This window comes from Pipistrellus kuhlii, unplaced genomic scaffold (assembly GCF_014108245.1).
Source record: "Pipistrellus kuhlii isolate mPipKuh1 unplaced genomic scaffold, mPipKuh1.p scaffold_m20_p_6, whole genome shotgun sequence".
Classification (NCBI taxonomy): Eukaryota; Metazoa; Chordata; class Mammalia; order Chiroptera; family Vespertilionidae; genus Pipistrellus; species Pipistrellus kuhlii.
The window spans coordinates 56,207,456-56,224,849 of record NW_023425562.1 but is presented as its reverse complement, the minus strand read 5'-3'; the positions used below and the strand labels follow the sequence as shown (position 1 = coordinate 56,224,849).

The window sequence follows — 17,394 nt, the reverse complement described above, 5'->3', positions numbered from 1 at the left end:
GCTCTGGGGGCGAGTGGGGCCCCAGAACTGTAGAAAGCAAAAAGCCAGTTCTTCACTGGCTCTTTCCTAGAGGCTTATCTCAGAGACAGCAGTTAGAAGTACCCATCTCCCAGCCTTTCCTGGTAAAGGTCAACCTTCGTACTTACCGTATTTTTCGGACCATAAGACGATCCGGACCATAAGACGCACCAGTTTTTAGAGAAGGGAAATGAAGAAAAAAAGATTCTGAAACAAATAGTGTCCTAAATATTTTATGTGCATTAAAACCCAACATCACAGTCATAAACACATGTAATCAACCCTGTAAAGTAAACAGCAGGCATTTAGAACCATTTTAGAGCGGGCAAGCACACAGAGACCACACCGAGCTGGGCAAGTTAAAAAACTTTTTTTTTAAAAAGTATATGTGTAGGCTATATTTGGACCATAAGACGCAGGGACTTTTTCCCCCCACTTCTGGGGGGGAAAAAGTGCGTCTTATGGTCCGAAAAATATGGTAAATGCTGCTGCCTGAGGATCCAGCTTCCCATCAGCCTGTGAATAGGTGCAGACTGAATTTCTCTCCTTGGGACACTGAAATCCTGGTGCCTCCACTATTGGGAGCAACAGAGAACAAAGAAGGCAGTTTGGACAATCAGGAATCTTGGAGAGACAGCCCAGGGCTAGCACAGGCCTGAGTGACAGGCTCATCTCCTGCAACAGAGCACGCCCCCAAGATGGAGAAGAGCTGCCTCTTTCATCTCACGCACAGAAACCAACACTGAGAGTCAAGGAACATGAGGACATGGGGGAGGATGTACCAAACATCACCCCAAAGCATAAAATAACACCCCCAAATACACCCTAATGGTTTGCCTGGTAGGGTTTTATAAATGCTCATAACGATGCTCACCTGTCCAGGAGATCAAGGCTGCAAAATGCAAGAATTCAAACTAAGAGATACAAAATATGAGAAGCAAAGAACTTCTATACTTACATGCATGGCCCGTGGACACGGGCAATAGGTTAATGAATACATGGGGGTGAGTAGGTAAGAGCTGGGAGGATGGGGTAAAGGAGTATAAATGGGAGATATGTGTAACACTGTCAACAATAATTTTTGTAAATATGAGAGAGTACCAAGGATAAATCACAGAGGTGAAGAATACAACAATTGAACAGTACAATTCAATAGAAGGTTCAACAGCAGACTAGATGCAGGAGAAAAACAGGTCCAGGAACTACTAGTTAAAAAAAAAAAAAAAAAAAAAAAAAAAGAAAGGACAGGAAATTTATCCAATCAGAGTTTTGGTGCAGCCACCATGGAAAACAGATAGAGGGGCCTCAAAAATTAATAGAACGTTCACATGACCCAGCCATTCCACCCCCAGCTCTATATCCAAAGAAAATGAAATCACTACCTCAAAGAGGTATCTGCAACCCCATGTTCATTCACCATTATTTACAGTATACAAGGCAAGCACGTCATGTCAGTGTCCATCAGTGGGTGAATGCATAAGAAAACGTGTACATGTAGTGGAATATTATTCATCCAGAGAGGGAAGGAAATGCTGCCATTTGCAACAACAAAATGGAACTTGAGGTCATTATGCAATGTGATAAGTCAGACAGAGAAAGAATTACTGTATGATTTCAGTTATTGGTGGAAACTGGAGGTTTTCTCATAGACACAGAGAAAAGATTGGTGGTTGTGAGAGGCTGCGAGTTTGATGGAAGAATAGGTCAAGGTGGTCCAATGATCAAGCTTCTCATTATAAGATAAATACGTTTTGAGGATATAATATCCAACATGGTGACTACGGTTAGCAATACTGGGTTGTACATTTGAAAGTTGCTAAAAGTGAAAATCCTTAAAGTAGGATTTATTTTGCTCACAGTGTTTGGTGTGAACATAAGTTGCATTTCTGAGACAAATGCCTGTGTGTATAAATGTGGTCATATAATACACGTGATTTCTGGAAACATGTAAGGAAATTGTGTCTTTTGTTGTAAGGTGGCACAAACCACTTCTAAGGACCACACTAGACTGTGAGCTTGGGTGGAATTTTACCAGTTCCATCAGTAAGTGGTTGGAATAGAGAGTCATGCAGGAGAGGACCTGGTTCCATCGGAACACTGACCAGGCTCTGGTGAGCCCTCTTCCTTCCTCCAATGAGTAGCTCTTGATGAGGCTGAAGGAGATGAGGCCGTAAGGCAGCAACATCTTAGGGTCCTGTGCTGGGAATTTGGCACACAGCCCACACCGCCCACCCTTCTTGTCCTGGGTCCTCAAGTGGGGCCTCATCATGAAGACCTCAGATGGGCTGAGGGGCCAGTGGAGAACAGAGGCCCCAGGCAGTGGGACAGGGGTGGGGCACTACTCCCTGGAGACATGTCCAAGTCCCTCTGAAAACTAAAATGAGTAACTGCTCACCCGGTGGTTGTTTCCCTGACTGTAATTATTTCACAATCAGAAACTATTTGGAATTTACAGGCTGGCTACTGTGTCACACCCTTGTCACCCCTTCCCAGGCACTTCCTCTTATATCACATAGCTGGAGCCTCACTCCTCTCACAGAGCAGAGTCCGGGTTCCCAGGGCACACACTTGGACACAGCAGGCCACTCAGACCTCCAGGATGGCCTTCCCTGCCTCCTGGCCCCGCCCTCCTCCCTGCCTGCTGCTGACTCTCCTGCTGGGCCTCCCAGGTGAGCACTCCTTGGGGTAGAATATTCCCTCCCTGCCCCTGGGCTTCTTTTCCCCCTGAAATGTCAGGGCCTCCAGGGAAACATGGGTGTGTCACCCAGGGCTGCACAGAAGGCCAAGGTCAGGGCTTCATCTGAGCGCATAAGTCAGGGATCTGAGTGGGACCATCGCCTGCACTGTTACCAGAGGCAGCAAAACAGATGATGCTTCAAGTCTTAGGTGATTCCAAGGAGGTAATTCTTAAAATGCCTTTGAACCTAGCAGGGAAGATAGTCTTTGAAAGACTAATAGGAGAGTTTGATATATTTCACCAAAGTCAGAAGGCAGAGTCACCCTGTAAACTAACCAATATTGGCCTCCCCTGGAACATCCATAGCAGATAGAAATACATGAGTCTCGGATGTGAGGGCGATCTGGCTGTGACATCTGTCACCCCAATGATCGCCAGGGTTGATTCACCTGATCTGGCTGGCGAGGCGGGTGTCCCCCTCCTCCCTCACCGATCCATGTGCGTCCCTCCCGAAGCTGCGCGCTCTGTCGAAGAGGAAGACTTTCCCCCAAGAGGAGAGGACCGGTCTTCAGTCAAGGGTATACGAGTAGCTGCACTCCCAAGCTAGAACCTCCAAACAAGCTCTCAAGAAATACACAAGTCTCTACATTATCCAACATAATTACAAATAAGGCACCTCATGAATTTTAATTTGCAATGCGTACTTATAGAATTCTTTTGTCTGTCCTTTAAGCCACTCACCTCTGACTCTATAAAATGTTAACTGAACTCCCATTTTTTAGAGAAAAAAAAACAAAAACGGGTAGGGGAATCCAGAAAGATCTGTGTGGCCGGAGAGGACAAGAGAGCCCTGCATGACGACAGGACAAAGGCCACTGACAGCCCCTCCTTAACAAGCACACAGAGCAAGCAGGATTTCTGTGAAATATTCCTCCTTTTCCCTGTAAATTGCTAAACATGGGGTCCCCTGAAACCAACTGCTGCTAGGTACATCTCCGGAAAAACACTTGCAGATCAGGGGCGAGGGGTCACCTACACTGTCCTGGGAGGCAGAGAGCATGTGTGTCTTGCCATGACCCGTGGTGACAGCACTGATCCCCAGCCCTGCAGGTGTTCCAGCACCAAGGCTCCGCTTGGGTTGCTGAAGATCAGCAGGGACTCTCCCTGGAGAAAGGACCTGGTGAGCCACACCAAGGAGAGAAAGAAAGGATCTTCCCCTGGGCTGGGCTGTGATTGACCCTGGCTGTGGGCTCTTCCCATGGGCTGGGCAGCGATTGGCCCTGGAGCAGGCACGTCCCCTGGGCTGGGCAGTGATTGGCCCTGGGTGCGGGAAATGCACTCCTCCCTGACAAATCTGAGACTTGAGAGGAGAAGCAGCCTGTCCAACTCTTGGCTGCATTTGGGGAAGATGTGAAGCTGACAGTTACAGCAGCAGCTCTCCTGACCTCTCCTGACCATGACACAGGCCTGAGGCCAAATCAATGAGGCTGAGGCCAGACCCTGTCCTTAAGGACACCTCTGAGCTGGGTGCTGGGGGACCATTAATGCCCTTGGTTACTCACCTCACCTGTTTGCACACTTACCTCTGGCCCAAGCATCCTAACTGATATCAGCCTCGCAGCAGAGCACTTTAGAGCCAGTGAACGTTATGCCACAAGATTATTTATTAACACCGGATGTGCAGCTCAGAGAAAAGAATTACAGAATAGCATGTTTCCATTTGATTAAAGAGTGGGCTCATTTTCCAAGGGAAATGTTTTAGAAATAGGTATCTCTGATGTAGTTGTGTCTGGAAGACAACAACTTAAATGTTTCCTTATGGCATCCTTTCATTTTCCCTTTGTCTCTACAGCAAGCATGTACAGCCCTGCCTCAGAGATATTGTGGGCTCAGTTCCAGACTTCTGTGATAAAATGTGTCATAATTTTTTTGCTGGTGGAAGGTCTTTTTAAAATTTTATCTTTATTATTGAAAGTATTACAGATGTCCCCTTTGTGTGTGTGTGTTTTCCCCATTGATCCCCTTCACCCGTGCCCACCCCTCCCAGACCTTCACCACTCTATTGCCTGTGTCCATGGTTATGCACAATGCAAACAGGTTCCTTGGTGAATCATTCCCCTCCCATCTTCCCTCACCCCCTCATTCTCTGGTGGAGGGTCTTCTTGCTTTCCATTTGTAAAACCCCCAACACCTGTGAAAGTGCAAATAAAGTGAAGTGCAATAAAGCAAAATGAAACAAAATGAGCTACGCCTGTATCAGCTAAGACTCCGCCACGCTGTTCCGTTTCTCTGTCACTTCAGAGTGATTCCAGGGAGGAGGAAATGTAAGCATGTATTCTACTAAGCTTTCTTGAACTACTATAGCTTTTTTACTGGGAAAAGTTGTGTTTTCCTTTTTCAAGTTGTTTTATGAAATGAAATTGAAAATTGAATAGTAATAGGCATTTATTTTTTAGAGAGCACAGAATATTACAAACAGTTTCATTTCCCTTTCTTACTTGTATCATATAATGACTTTTTAGCATTTCCCATCAGAACGTCTTCTGTGAAGAAAAACAACTCCAAAATGAAGGATGATCAGGGCTCAGGAGCAGCAGGTGATGCTAAGTCCTGTGGGGAAGGACAGGACCTGCCTCTGGGGGTGCAGGGTCATCTGGAAGTGAAGCATCCTGATGTCTGGATGCAGCAGGTTTCCTAGAAGCTACTGCCCAGATGGTGCTCATCTGTTTGGCTCTTTTCACACACCCATTCTTTCCTCCTTCTCCATCCAGAAACAAGCATGTTTCTTTACAAGCCTCGCCATCTGCAGTTTTAATGGGGACATACCCCATTCAAGCCATTGAGATTCACTCCCTAGTCCAGCACCTGTGGCTTCTCTGAGTTTTCTTTCAGGGCCCGAGACCCAGAGAACATAGGCAGCCGAGTCCATTCGTCCTTAAAGCTTCTGAATGCTTCCTGTTCTTTGTTGGAAACTTTTCATTCCTACTCAGGAAGCATTCTGAAGCTGAGCCATGACCTGCTTCAATTCCAACATGTAGCTCAGGTTCAGTAGCAAGTACCACCCAGTCCCTTTAACGAGAGACGTTAAAGAGGAATCTGGGTAAGTTTTCAGTGAGTCTTTTGCAAGCAATGGTTTCCCTTTGCAGTTCTCTGCAAATGAATGTTATTCCAAGGGATGTGCTATTTCTCTGCACCAACTTCCTCATCATCAGATGACCAGCCATGGTTGCCAGAGACAAACTGGCTGATGCTCTCCTCTCCTCAGGCTGGATGGACTGTACCTCCAGGAACCAATCCGCTCAGCTGGGCAGCCACATGTTGCAGGCAAAAGCCCAGCACAGCCCCTCCATTATATACACCAAGCGGAAGAGGTTGATGGGGGTGTGGGGGGGAAATTAAACCCAATCTCTGTTACCTCTTTGTGACTCAGTTTCTTCTCTTGTTATAGGCTCTCACATTACAGGTTGGTTGTGAGGGTTACTGATAGATTAAATAGGGAAGGTAGCCGGAGAACGGGATGACAGGACACACACAGGCTTTATTGGAGGGAAGAGTACACCTGCCAGCTGCTCCACAGAGAGAAGCAGAACAGAGTGAGCACCGGGGTACAAACACCTTTAAGGATAGGGGATGGGCTTAGGGCACTCAGCACATGCTGATTGGTGATTAGGGAACCTAGGGACTTAGGAATCTGGGGCTTAGGGTATTTGGCAGGTGCTGATTGGTGGTTCAGAGCTCAGGAATCTCTGGCCACAGGTGGGGTTTACGTCTGTCCATCAACTGAAGGGAGGATGTATCAGTTACATGTATGACACATGCAATATGTTGGACTCAAGGCCCACTCAAGAATTTGCCCTCGGTCGATGAAAGCTGTTGTTGATAAATACTGACCAAGCGCACAGGCTTCCATATGCTGAGTAAATAACTGCTCTGTGCTTCCCTCCAGGAGGGGCAGTTGAGGAGCTGCAGGTGATTCAGCCTCAGAAGTCAGTGTCCGTCGCAGCAGGAGAGACGGCCACTCTGAGCTGCACCGTGACATCCCTGACCCCCGTGGGGCCCATCAAGTGGTTCAGAGGGACAGGGCCTGGCCGGGAGTTAATCTATGATTTCAGAGGAGGCCTCTTCCCCCGAGTAATAAGTGCTGCACACTTCACGAGGAGAAACAACACAGACTTTTCCATCCGCATCAGTAACATCACCCCAGCAGACACAGGGACCTACTACTGTGTGAAGTTCCGGAAAGAAGCCGGTGATGACAAGGAGTTCAAGTCAGGAGCAGGCACTCAGCTCAGCGTGAGTGGTGAGTACAGGGGGATCCTTTGTGCCTCATGTGTGACAACAAGTCAGTAAGAAGGACTTCCATCTTTGAGCAGCAACTAGGAGCCAGGTGGGGAGGTGGGTGCTTATAGATATGGTCTGATTCCTGGTCTGACTTCACACACACACCACCACCACCACCACCACCGACACCACCCCCACCCCGGCCTCCACCCCCAGGTCAGAAGGCCATGGAAGCTGAGTCCTAGAGATGTCATGCTATTTGCTCAGCCACCGCGGCTGGTCAGTGGTGGGAAAAGTCTGGAACCCCCACTTGTCTGGCTCTCCAGCCCTGGCCTTTCAATCCTGTCAGCCCCTTGGTGGCTGAGAAACTGATGGTCTGAGTGACTTGCCCATCACAAGGCCAGACCTCATCCACCTCCAGAGAGTGCTCCCCTTAGTGTGGCCTAGGCTCCTCCTTAGTGATATCCACTAGGCACCTGCTATGAGCCAGGCTCTGAGCTGTGCGCTGAGGCAGCTGCAGAACAAAGCAGGCAATGGCTCTTCCCCTTGAAGCTTTGTTCTCTCCCTGCAGTGGAAGGAACTCACTAGGGCAGGGAGTAGAGAAGGTGCTGCTTTCTCTCACCCTCAGAAACATCCCAGGAGAAGGAAATCCTGAGAGGCCCAGACTCCTGTTGACTCTGACAGCCCCGCTGGGAGGAGATGCCCAGAAGGGGGGGATCACCGTGGGTCTACCAGGGAAACCCCCTTTATTCCAGAATCCCAAGAAGGCTCCAGCAGAGTTGGGTCGTCTCAGAATGTCCCTCACCCATGGAAGAGGCTCCCCATGTGGGAGACTTAGGGGTCGCCCCATTGAGGCAACGCCGTCCTCATTCAGGGTGTTTTACCAGAGGCCCAGGATCCGTAATCTTGGACTGTGAGCACACAGGGACCTTTAGACCCTCCAGCCTGACTCCCCAAGTACAGAGGGGACCTTGAGGCCAAAAAGTGAAGGGGACTCTGTACAAAGTCACATGGCCAGTGAGTGAGAGGTTTTTCTAGAACCCCATCTGATTTTAGCAGCTTCTTCCTGCTTCAAAGCCAGATGCTCTTCCCATCAAAGCCTGGTGAATGCAACCACAGAATAAAGCTCATTCCAGCACACCACTGAACAGGGAGCCAGCACCTCTTACGTTCACTGGTACCCAAACCTTCACATTCCCCTCACACTCAGACTTTGTTGCCCAGGTGATTGGGACCCTCCCCGAACCTCCAGCCAAATCCCCACAAATCGAGCATCCACACCAGCACCTAGAGCTGCCCCTCCTCCACCAGCTGCCTCCCCTCCAGCCTGTGGAGACAGCACCGTTCACTCACTGTCTCCTGTTGATGGGTGTGAGTTGTTCCCAGCCTTGGGCTCTTCACATAGTGGTACAGGATACCCCTGTCCATACTTTAGAGCACATGTGTCAAACACAAGGCCCGCGGGCCAAATCCGTCCCGCCAGGCCTTGCAATGTGGCCCGCACCGTGCTGTCATCACTGCACTCCGCTGCGTTTCCATCACAATGACAGTTTACGAATGTTCAGTAAACCATTCGGCCCGCGATTTAGGCTGGATTTTAGATTTTGGCCCCTTCTCTGATTGAGTTCGACACCCCTACTTTAGAGGAAGGTGCCCACAGGAAGTGGTATTGCTAGGTCACAGGGTGTTTGTATTTTAATTTTGAGGGTTATCACCAAGTTTCCATCCTAGACATGGTGGCAACAGGTTCTCCCCACAGTTTCTGGACACAGGTAGAGAAGGTGGCTTTATCCCAAATTTTCAGGTATTACCACACTTCCCAGTAGTGTGCCATTGCCTAGGCATCACAGGTGTCAGTGGCTCCATCGCCACTCAGATCTGCTGCCTCCTGGGAGAGAGCTCTGCCCCTTCCCTGAGCTACTTGCCCAGGTGACACCTGCCTGAGAATGCAGATGGGAGAGGTCAGGGCCTCTGCTCTCTGCAACACCCACTGTGCTTGTCAAAGTGTAGAGAACGCTCCAACTCTTTTGTTTGGTTTGTTTTTAAGTTCTGTTTTGTTGGTTTTTAAATAATATGTTTTTATTGATTTCAGAGAAGAAGGGGGTGAGGTTGAGACAAAACATCCATGATGAGAGAGAATTATTCATCAGTTGCCTCCTGCATGCCCCCTACTGGAGATGGAGCCCATATCCCAGGCATGTACACTGACCCTGAATCACAGTGATCTCCTGATTCATGTGTTGATGCTCAACTACTTAGGCACACTGGCCAGGCTCCTATCCATTTCTTAGAGTCATGTATTTTATGTTTTTCAACAAAAACACACTTTTTAAAAAGTCTTGTGGAGGAGGCAGATCTAGCTTTTCAATTGAGATGAGACAGATCTTCAAATGTCCCATGACATGGCCTGAAACTATTCCTGCAGGACATGGCTCTGCCTTTCCCTTCTTTATGGAGTTTTCCTCACTGAGCAGCTGCAGGAAAAGCCACAGGAGTTGCCTGGCACAGTGGCCTGGATGGAGCAGAGAGGGGTCGCTGAGCCCCAACACCGCCGTGGGCAGCATCCTGTCTCTGCAGACTGAGGGAGAGGAGGGGCATTTCCTAGAGGGCCCTGTGCCCAGTGAGCAGGAGTTCATATTCTAGACTCACTGCCAGGAGCCCCTTCCCCCATTTATTGCCACAGTCCCCCCGCCCCTGGGCCCGGGCACTGAGGGCACTCCTCCCTGGAGCAGCTGGAGGTCAGGGTCAGGCTCCTGAGGGTGGGCACTTGCTCTGCTGGTGGACGTGAACACCTGGGAGGCCACAGGGAATACCTCTGGGGCACAGTAGTGGCCAAAGGGACAGTCCCTTCATTCTCTCAGTGTTAGTTTTCTCATCTCTAAAATGGCAATATTCATGGACCCCTTTTAGGAGAGTGGGAAGGATTGGAGGAGCTCTGTCTGAATCACCCAGCACAGAGGTGCAGCCCCAAACCAAGGTGTTTTGTCAGTGTCATGACCCAGTTAACGTGGCTGGGCCTCAGCTCCTCACCTGCAGAAACTGTGCAGAATAACATAATAAACCCACTGATTAATCAAATATTGATGACATAATCCAATCTGCCTTTATAGAATGTCTTAGGTGAGCCTGTTGAAAGGACAGACCCTCACTGAGCCACGGCAGTGTAAATCCCACAGCTGTGTGCTCTGGCAAGTCTCTATGTCCCCCACGTCCTCTGTTTCTCCACTTGATGAGGATAATAATCATGGCTCCCATTCACCTGACTGTAAGGATTGGAAGCCAGTTGTGAACAGCCAGGGCACAAAAATAAGACTGACCAGGAACTCTGTCTCTGAGCCCAGACTGTGGGAAATCATCTGGAAGGGAAAAGGAGGACTTTGAACAAAGGCCTAGAATTGCTTGTCGGCCCTGCCCCTCCCTCAGATTTCACCTCTGGGAATGAGTGTTCTCCTTTGTAAGATGAGGATAATGACATGCTCTCCCAGCAGGAATACAGGATAAAAAATAGTGAATGACAAAAATAAACACACACACACACACAAAAAACAGTATAGGAGAAGGTTTGACAGTGTCACATATTTGTTGTTAGTGGTGAGAGTCACAATCATGCTCATTGTTCATGATGTTCCTTTTACAGCCAAACCCTCTCCCCCTGTGGTATCGGGCCCCACGGGCAGGTCGCCGCCTGGGCAGACAGTGAGCTTCACCTGCAAGTCCCACGGCTTCTCCCCAAGAAACATCCTCCTGAAGTGGTTCAAGGATAGGAACGAGCTGCCAGCCTCCCAGACCATCGTGGACCCAGAGGGAGACAGCCCTTCCTACAGTATCTCCAGCACAGCCAGGGTGCTGCTGGCCCCGAGGGATGTTCGCTCCCAGGTCATCTGCCAGGTGGCCCATGACACCCTAAAGGGGGACCCTCCTCTTCGTGGGACTGCCAACCTCTCTGAGGCCATCCGAGGTAGATGCCCTCACTCCCAGCCCAAGCCCACACCTGGCCCCTGGCCACTTTCCCCAAGCCTACTTCTCCCCCTGCACTGTGCTCCAAGCTTGGAATTGCCTGGAATCTAATTCCTGACAATCCTTCCCATTATCATTCACATGGATTTGCCCATCACTCACCCGGTCTACTGGCAGCTTGCAGGTGAAAAATCTATAACATGATGGAGAAGAAAAAATCAACAATATACCAACCCATGCTTCATAGTTTTATCTATTTTACCAATAGGAACTCCACTTACTGAGCGCCTACTATAAGCCAAGCTTTTATGTGCTTGGTAATTTCATTTATTTTGCTGAAATTAGTGTGTTCTGACTGCATGCCAGGGGCTGTGGTGGTTGATTCCAATCATATGGCCCTAACAGCAGCTGCCAGTAAGACGAAAACCTCAAAAACAAGACAAAAAGCAGGACACCGCCTCCACCCCTCCCCAGAGACAAGGGGTGGGGCTCCGGTGTGGAGGTGCAGGTGCTCAGTGGTTTCATTCACATTAAAGAACCTCTGTGTGTGAGCCCCGTGCTCTGCTTGGTGGGGAATAAGTTCTGGAGCCCCCTCCGGGATGATCTCTGTCCCACGAGGTCAGAGCTGTGCCCTGTGCTGTTGCAGTGCCGCCCACCTTGGAGGTCACCCAGCACACGGTGTCAGAGACCCAGATGAATGCCATCACCTGCCTGGTGAGGAACTTCTACCCCCAGCGCCTGCAGCTGACCTGGCTGGAGAACGGAAACATGTCCCGAACAGAAACAGCCTTGAGCCTCGTAGAGAACCAGGACCGGACCTTCACCAGGATGAGCTGGCTCCTGGTGAACCTGTCTGCCCACAAGGAGGGTGCGAAGCTCACCTGCCAGGTGGAGCACGATGGGCAGCCGGCGATCACCGAATTCGTCACCCTCATGGCCTCTGCTCACCAGGACAAAGACAAAGGTAAAATCCAGAGAAAAGCTGCCACTCCTACTGATTGAGCTCTGTTTAAATTTTATCTTTAATTTTAATGTTAGAAGTACTAATTCATGCTTATTATAGGACTAGAGGCCCGATGCACAAAATCCATGTATGGGTCGGGTCCCTAGGCCTGGCCAGCAATCAGGACCAATCTGTGGGGTGACCAGCAGAGTGATTGGAGGACACCTGCTGGACCCACCTTGGCTGGCCTAGGGCCTGCAGGCTGGTGGCAGCTCCTATGTTGAGCACTTGCCCCCTGGTGGTCAATGCCCATCATAGCAACTGGTCATTCCACCTTTCAGTTGATTTTCATAGGACCCGATGCACAAAATTCATGCACTGTGCAGATGGGGTGTCCCTCAGCCCAGCATTCACCCTCTCCAATCTGGGACCACTTGGGGGATGTCCAACTGCCAGTCCAATAGCCCTTTCACAATCTGGGACTGCTGGCTCCCAACAGTTCACCTGCCTGCCAGACTGACTGATCACCCCCAAACCACTCCCCTGCCAGCCTGATTGACTTCTAACTGCTCTGCTGCTGGCCTGATCGCCCCCAACTGCTCTCCCCTGCCAACCTGGTCGCCCCTAACTGCACCCTGTGCAGGCCTGGACCCCCCCCCAACTGCCCTCCCCTACCAGCTTAGTCACCCCCAACTGCCCTCCCCTGCAGGCCTGGTCAATCCTAACTGCCCTCCCCTGCTGGCCTGGTTGCCCCTAATTGCACCCTCATGCAGGCCTGTCCCCCCCTCCCCTGCAACTACCCTCCCCTACCAACTTGGTTGCCCCTAACTGCCCTCCCCTGGTCATCCCTAACCACATTCCCATGCAGGCCTACTTCCTCCCTCCCCCCAAAATGCCCTCTGCTACCAGCCTAGTCACCCCCAAATGCCCTCCCTTGCTGACCTGGTCCCTCCCAACTGTCCTCCCCTGCTGGCTTGGTCACCCCTAATTGCCCTCCCCGAAAGGTCTGCTTGCCCCCAAATGTCCTCCTCTGCTGGCCTGGTCCAATGGGCTTGGTGTAAGGATGCAGGTCATCTGGTAATTCTTATGATACCAATGTGTTTTACACTATTTCTAGGTTAACTGTCCTCTCTCTGTCAGTTTAGCATAATCCATGAATGTGGACAGAACTTTGGGATTATTGACTGGTTTTGAAAGTGGAAGAATAGTTCTCATTCCTCACATTCTTTGGTTCTCTTTGTCTTTCTAGACCCTAAATTTTCCCTCCCTTTTTCTTATTTCTCTTTGCCACTCAATTGTAAAATAGCACAGTTTTTTCTTTGTTTGTTTCCTTGATTCTTTGTTTTGCGTTCACTACCCCAGAGTTACGTACTTTAAGTCAGGCCTGTCCCTTTAGTTACATCTGTCCTTTATAAATGTTCCCCTATCCTTGCACTATAGATACCTATCGCTACTGTAACCACGTGTTTAGTGACTTAACACAAGAAAAGTTTGTTACCTTACAGTTCTAGAGGTCAGAAGTCTACACTGAAATGGGCAGGCTGTGTCTCTTCTGGATTCTCTGGGGGTAGTCTCTCTGAGGATGACTCCTATGATACCTCAAATACATAGCATACAGTATTTGTCATTTTGTGACTAACCTATGTCATTTAGCACAATGTCCTCAAGTTAGATCCATGTCATAGTCTGTGAACAGAATTCAAAATTGGAAAAGATATAAAAGAGTACAATGACTTTGTTCCCATTCATTCTTCCATCCATGCATCCATCTGTCCATCCATGCATGCCTTCACACTCTCATTCATCATGCATTTACCTATGCAGGCATCTGCTAACCACTATCTAAATCCTCCTCTGTGATTGGCCCAGGGAAGATGAAGCATCCTCAAGGAGTTCCCAGGATACCACAGTGGACTTCCCACAGGGATTGTCTGCTGTCTCTGGGAGTGTCAATTCCAACTGCAGTGACAGTGCCTCAGTCTTCACTGTCCTTGGTGGCCATTGCCTGCCATGTGCAGAGATTCCAAACATAGAATGTGCATCCACCTGGCTGAAGCACTGCCATGTTAAAGGGAGCTGAGCATGAGCCTGGAAAGCTTGCAGTTGGTGAATGTGTCCCTGCAGAGGTTGAGCAGGTGTTCACCTGTTTGGTGCAGCATGAAGCACATCCTCCCATCTGGCCAACCTCTTCCTGTCCCCAGCAACCCCGGCATCTACAAGCTCATTGGGGGTGCATCCCAGTCACCTCCATCCACTCTTGGGAAAAGCTGGGTTACCTCTGTCTCCTGAGAGGACAAAGGTATTTAAACACACAGAACCCCAGTTGATGTCTCCTTCTGCCCATGTAGGTCCAGGGACATCTGCTGTTATCTTTGTGACTTTCCTCCTGGGCTTCAAGGTGCTGCTCGTGATGAGTTTTATAGTCACCTACATCCACAGGTGGAGGAACCTGTAGCTGGTGAGTTGGAGGCAGCCCTACGTTTTGAGGGAGGAATGTCAGGGCCAACCTCCTGGGCTGGCAAGAGGAGTCGAGGGTGTGCCCACATGGTCACATGGTCACCACCGCCTGACTTAGCCTCAAAAGAAAGTTCCAAATGCTCTTTTTTCTCAGAAGCTTCCACCTCTTACACACTGTGTGGTGCCCTGGGGTTTCAAGGTTTTCTAATTAAATTATAAGTGATCCAAGGTGGGATGGATATCAAAGTTTCAAGACCAAAACTGCAAATAGTTCCCAAGGAACTGTTATATATTTCAGTTTTCATATGATATATCTTTGGAAAGAATAAGGAAGTATTGCCCAAGTCAGCTACTAGAACCCATCTGACAGACTAGTGGTGAAGATGAATGTGGGAATGGAAGAGAGTTCATATCTCAGAAGGAGGTGTTGGGGTCTGGTGAGTATGGGCTTCATTTCCTATCTGTGCCATGAAGCCAAACAGAGTGCCTGCCACTTAGCATGTGCTCAGTAAATATTTGTGGAATTAATACAGGAATGAATGAATGATCCTTTTGCTTCCATGAATCAATGAATGATTTTTCCTACAGCTCTTCTCTGCCACGCAATGTATTGCCTTCTGCCCTCTCTAATGAGCTTAGGAAGGGAAAAGCTGCACCGACCTGCAGATTATCCAAGGCCCCTGCCCTTCACTCTGTGAAACCCACCTCCACCAGAATATGCTCCTTCCCACACCCTCCTGATGTTGCTTATCTCTGATACTAAGACTGAGGCAGGGATGGATGGCCTTTGCTCACAGAGACTCAGGGATGTCTGGACCTTGATGCCCTTCCTCCACCCAAACCAGAACCGGGAACATAAAGAAACCAGGCTTCACCTCCCCTGATCATATATATTGATACACTATATATATATTTATATTTATATTTATATTTATATTTATATTTATATTTATATTTATTTTTTTTTTTTTTTAACCTTTCAGGACAAAGCAGCAAGTCTCCTCACAGACCTCCAGGGTCACAAGACCGAGCCATATCAGACTGATTATTAAAGGCACAGGCAGGTCCAAAAACAGACAAGTGAAATCCACCTATCTTCTAAAATTGATTTGGATGAGTTCTTTAAACATGTTAAGCCATTTCTACTTCTTTGAAATATAATCTCTTTTAAGCTTTTAAGGGAGAAAAAGACAGTCCTTTATCCTATCTCATAAAAGAGTAATATGCAAATTAACCATCACTCCACAACAAAAATGGTAGTGCCCATAGACACAAGATGGCGGCACCCAATCCTCTCAGGTGGACGGGGTACCCCCAGTCCCAGGGAGGACTACCGATGAGAGCCAGCAGCGTGTGGCCCAGGCTGTAGACCCGAGAGGCAGCCACACCCCTTGGTGCAATCCATTACTAGCCTCGGCCCATGCACCTCCCCCCCCTTCCCCACACGATCTGCTCCTGGCTGCAGCCCTGGGAAATTGGCCTGGGAGGCCCCATCCCCCCTGATCTGCTTCGAGCCCCTGCCTGGGCCATGGGCCTGGGAGGTGGCCGTGTCCCCTGGTGCGATGCGCTATCAGCCATAGCCTGGGCCGTAGGCCTCCCAGCTGGAAGGCACCTGTGCCCCTCTCAGCACGTTCCACTTCCAGCCACAGCCAGGGCTGTGGGCCTGGGAGGTAGTCGTGCCTCCCTGGCATGATCTGCTCCCTGCACAGCCAGAGTGGGGGAGAGGAGAGTGTAGGCCTAGGAGGCAGCCGCGCCCCCCAGAGCGATCCCCTCCCAGTGGCAGCCTGGGGTGTCAGCCTCCAAAAGGCCTGCACCCCCATGGGGTAGCCTCCCACACACACACACCTATAGCCTCAGAACTTCCCTTGTCCTGCCCCCCCTCCCCCAGCCCCTGCCAAGTGATTGGAGATGGTGGGGAGGGGTATCTGGGCGATCCTGCCCAGCAAACCTCTCCCATTGGGTAGAAACTTCTGACCATGTTAGAGAGGTAAATGGGTTTTGTTTAAAATCTTTAGAAACGGCAAAGGAAATGTCTGAGGTAGGGTTTCACATCAGAAGTAACTTAAAACTATGCAATTTCTGAAGGCAAATGGGGACATTGCAGTTACATTCATGGAGAGTACCCTGAGATCTGGAGATTGGCTCTGCAAGGGCAGTGGCGGGTGCTCCGCACCTTGGGCTGGGCTTGAGCCCACCCAGGAAGGCCTTTCCCCTAGTTTTCACCAAGGCAAGGAGGTTTGTAGACATGAATAAGAAGTGCCCATGCACAAGTCCTGAAGTTGCCAGGGCCTGCAGAAATCACAAACAAACTGGGAAAAGAGCAAAACCAGAAACACCACCGATCCCAACATAGATCATCTTTTTCTTCAGATGACAGTGTGTTTTCCTCATCTTTGTCTTCTGGAAGTGAGACAGATTCAAGTACTGAGGATTCTACCAATGAAAAACTTGAGAAAGAGGATAGAAAAGGAATAAAAGGAGAAAAGAAAGAAAGGACAAAAGATGAAACATCAAGAAAAAGAAAGAGAAGGAAGAAAGGAAGAAACAGCCACTTGATATCACCTTTCCAAGGTCTTATGAAATTCCTGTTTAAGGAGTTTATTTTATGACACTTTTAGTTTGGGCTTACATTTTTACTGGTTTGTCAAGACCACGGCAGGTACACTGTCCAATATGTTAAAGAAAAAACCCTATCTAATAGAAGGAATATGTAGGGGAGGGTATTTGGGGGTGACCGGGCTGTCAGGGGAGGGCAGTTGGGGACGATCGGGGCAACAGGGGAACAGTTAGGCCTCGATCAGGCTGACAGAAAAGTGATTAGGGGGTGATCATGCTGGCAGGCAAAAGCGGTTAGGGCAATCAGGAAGGCAGGCAAGCAGTTTGGAGCCAGCAGTCCCGGATTGTGAAAGGGATATCCGACTGCCTCAGGGGTCTCAGATTGGAGAGGGTGCAGGTTGGGATGAGAGGGAACCCCCCCCCCGCACGAATTTCATGCACCAGGCCTCTAGTTACACTAATAAAAATGTCTGTAGAAGTAAAAAGAAAGGAGGAGGCCAGTGAC

General features: G+C 49.3%; 1 protein-coding gene and 1 pseudogene across 6 annotated transcripts in view; one reads left to right on the top strand and one right to left on the bottom strand.

The window, feature by feature from the left end:
• LOC118708347 (signal-regulatory protein beta-1) overlaps window positions 1–17,394 on the top strand; it is a 121,953-nt gene that overhangs the window by 102,222 nt on the left and 2,337 nt on the right. Inside the window, exons 1-6 of one of the 6 annotated variants that reach the window (XM_036419650.2) lie at window positions 2,534–2,687; window positions 6,642–6,995; window positions 10,614–10,934; window positions 11,580–11,897; window positions 14,225–14,334; window positions 14,922–15,130. In XM_036419650.2, coding sequence (XP_036275543.1) covers window positions 2,618–2,687; window positions 6,642–6,995; window positions 10,614–10,934; window positions 11,580–11,897; window positions 14,225–14,331 — 1,170 coding nt within the window. In that variant the 5' untranslated portion in view covers window positions 2,534–2,617 and the 3' untranslated portion in view covers window positions 14,332–14,334; window positions 14,922–15,130. Of the gene's footprint in view, window positions 1–2,533; window positions 2,688–6,641; window positions 6,996–10,613; window positions 10,935–11,579; window positions 11,898–14,224; window positions 14,335–14,921; window positions 15,146–15,316; window positions 15,440–17,394 lie in introns of those variants that run through there. The other 5 variants (XM_045574332.1, XM_036419651.2, XM_036419649.2 and 2 more) reach the window with 5 other exon arrangements.
• On the bottom strand, window positions 4,896–6,321 carry LOC118707812 (annotated as a pseudogene).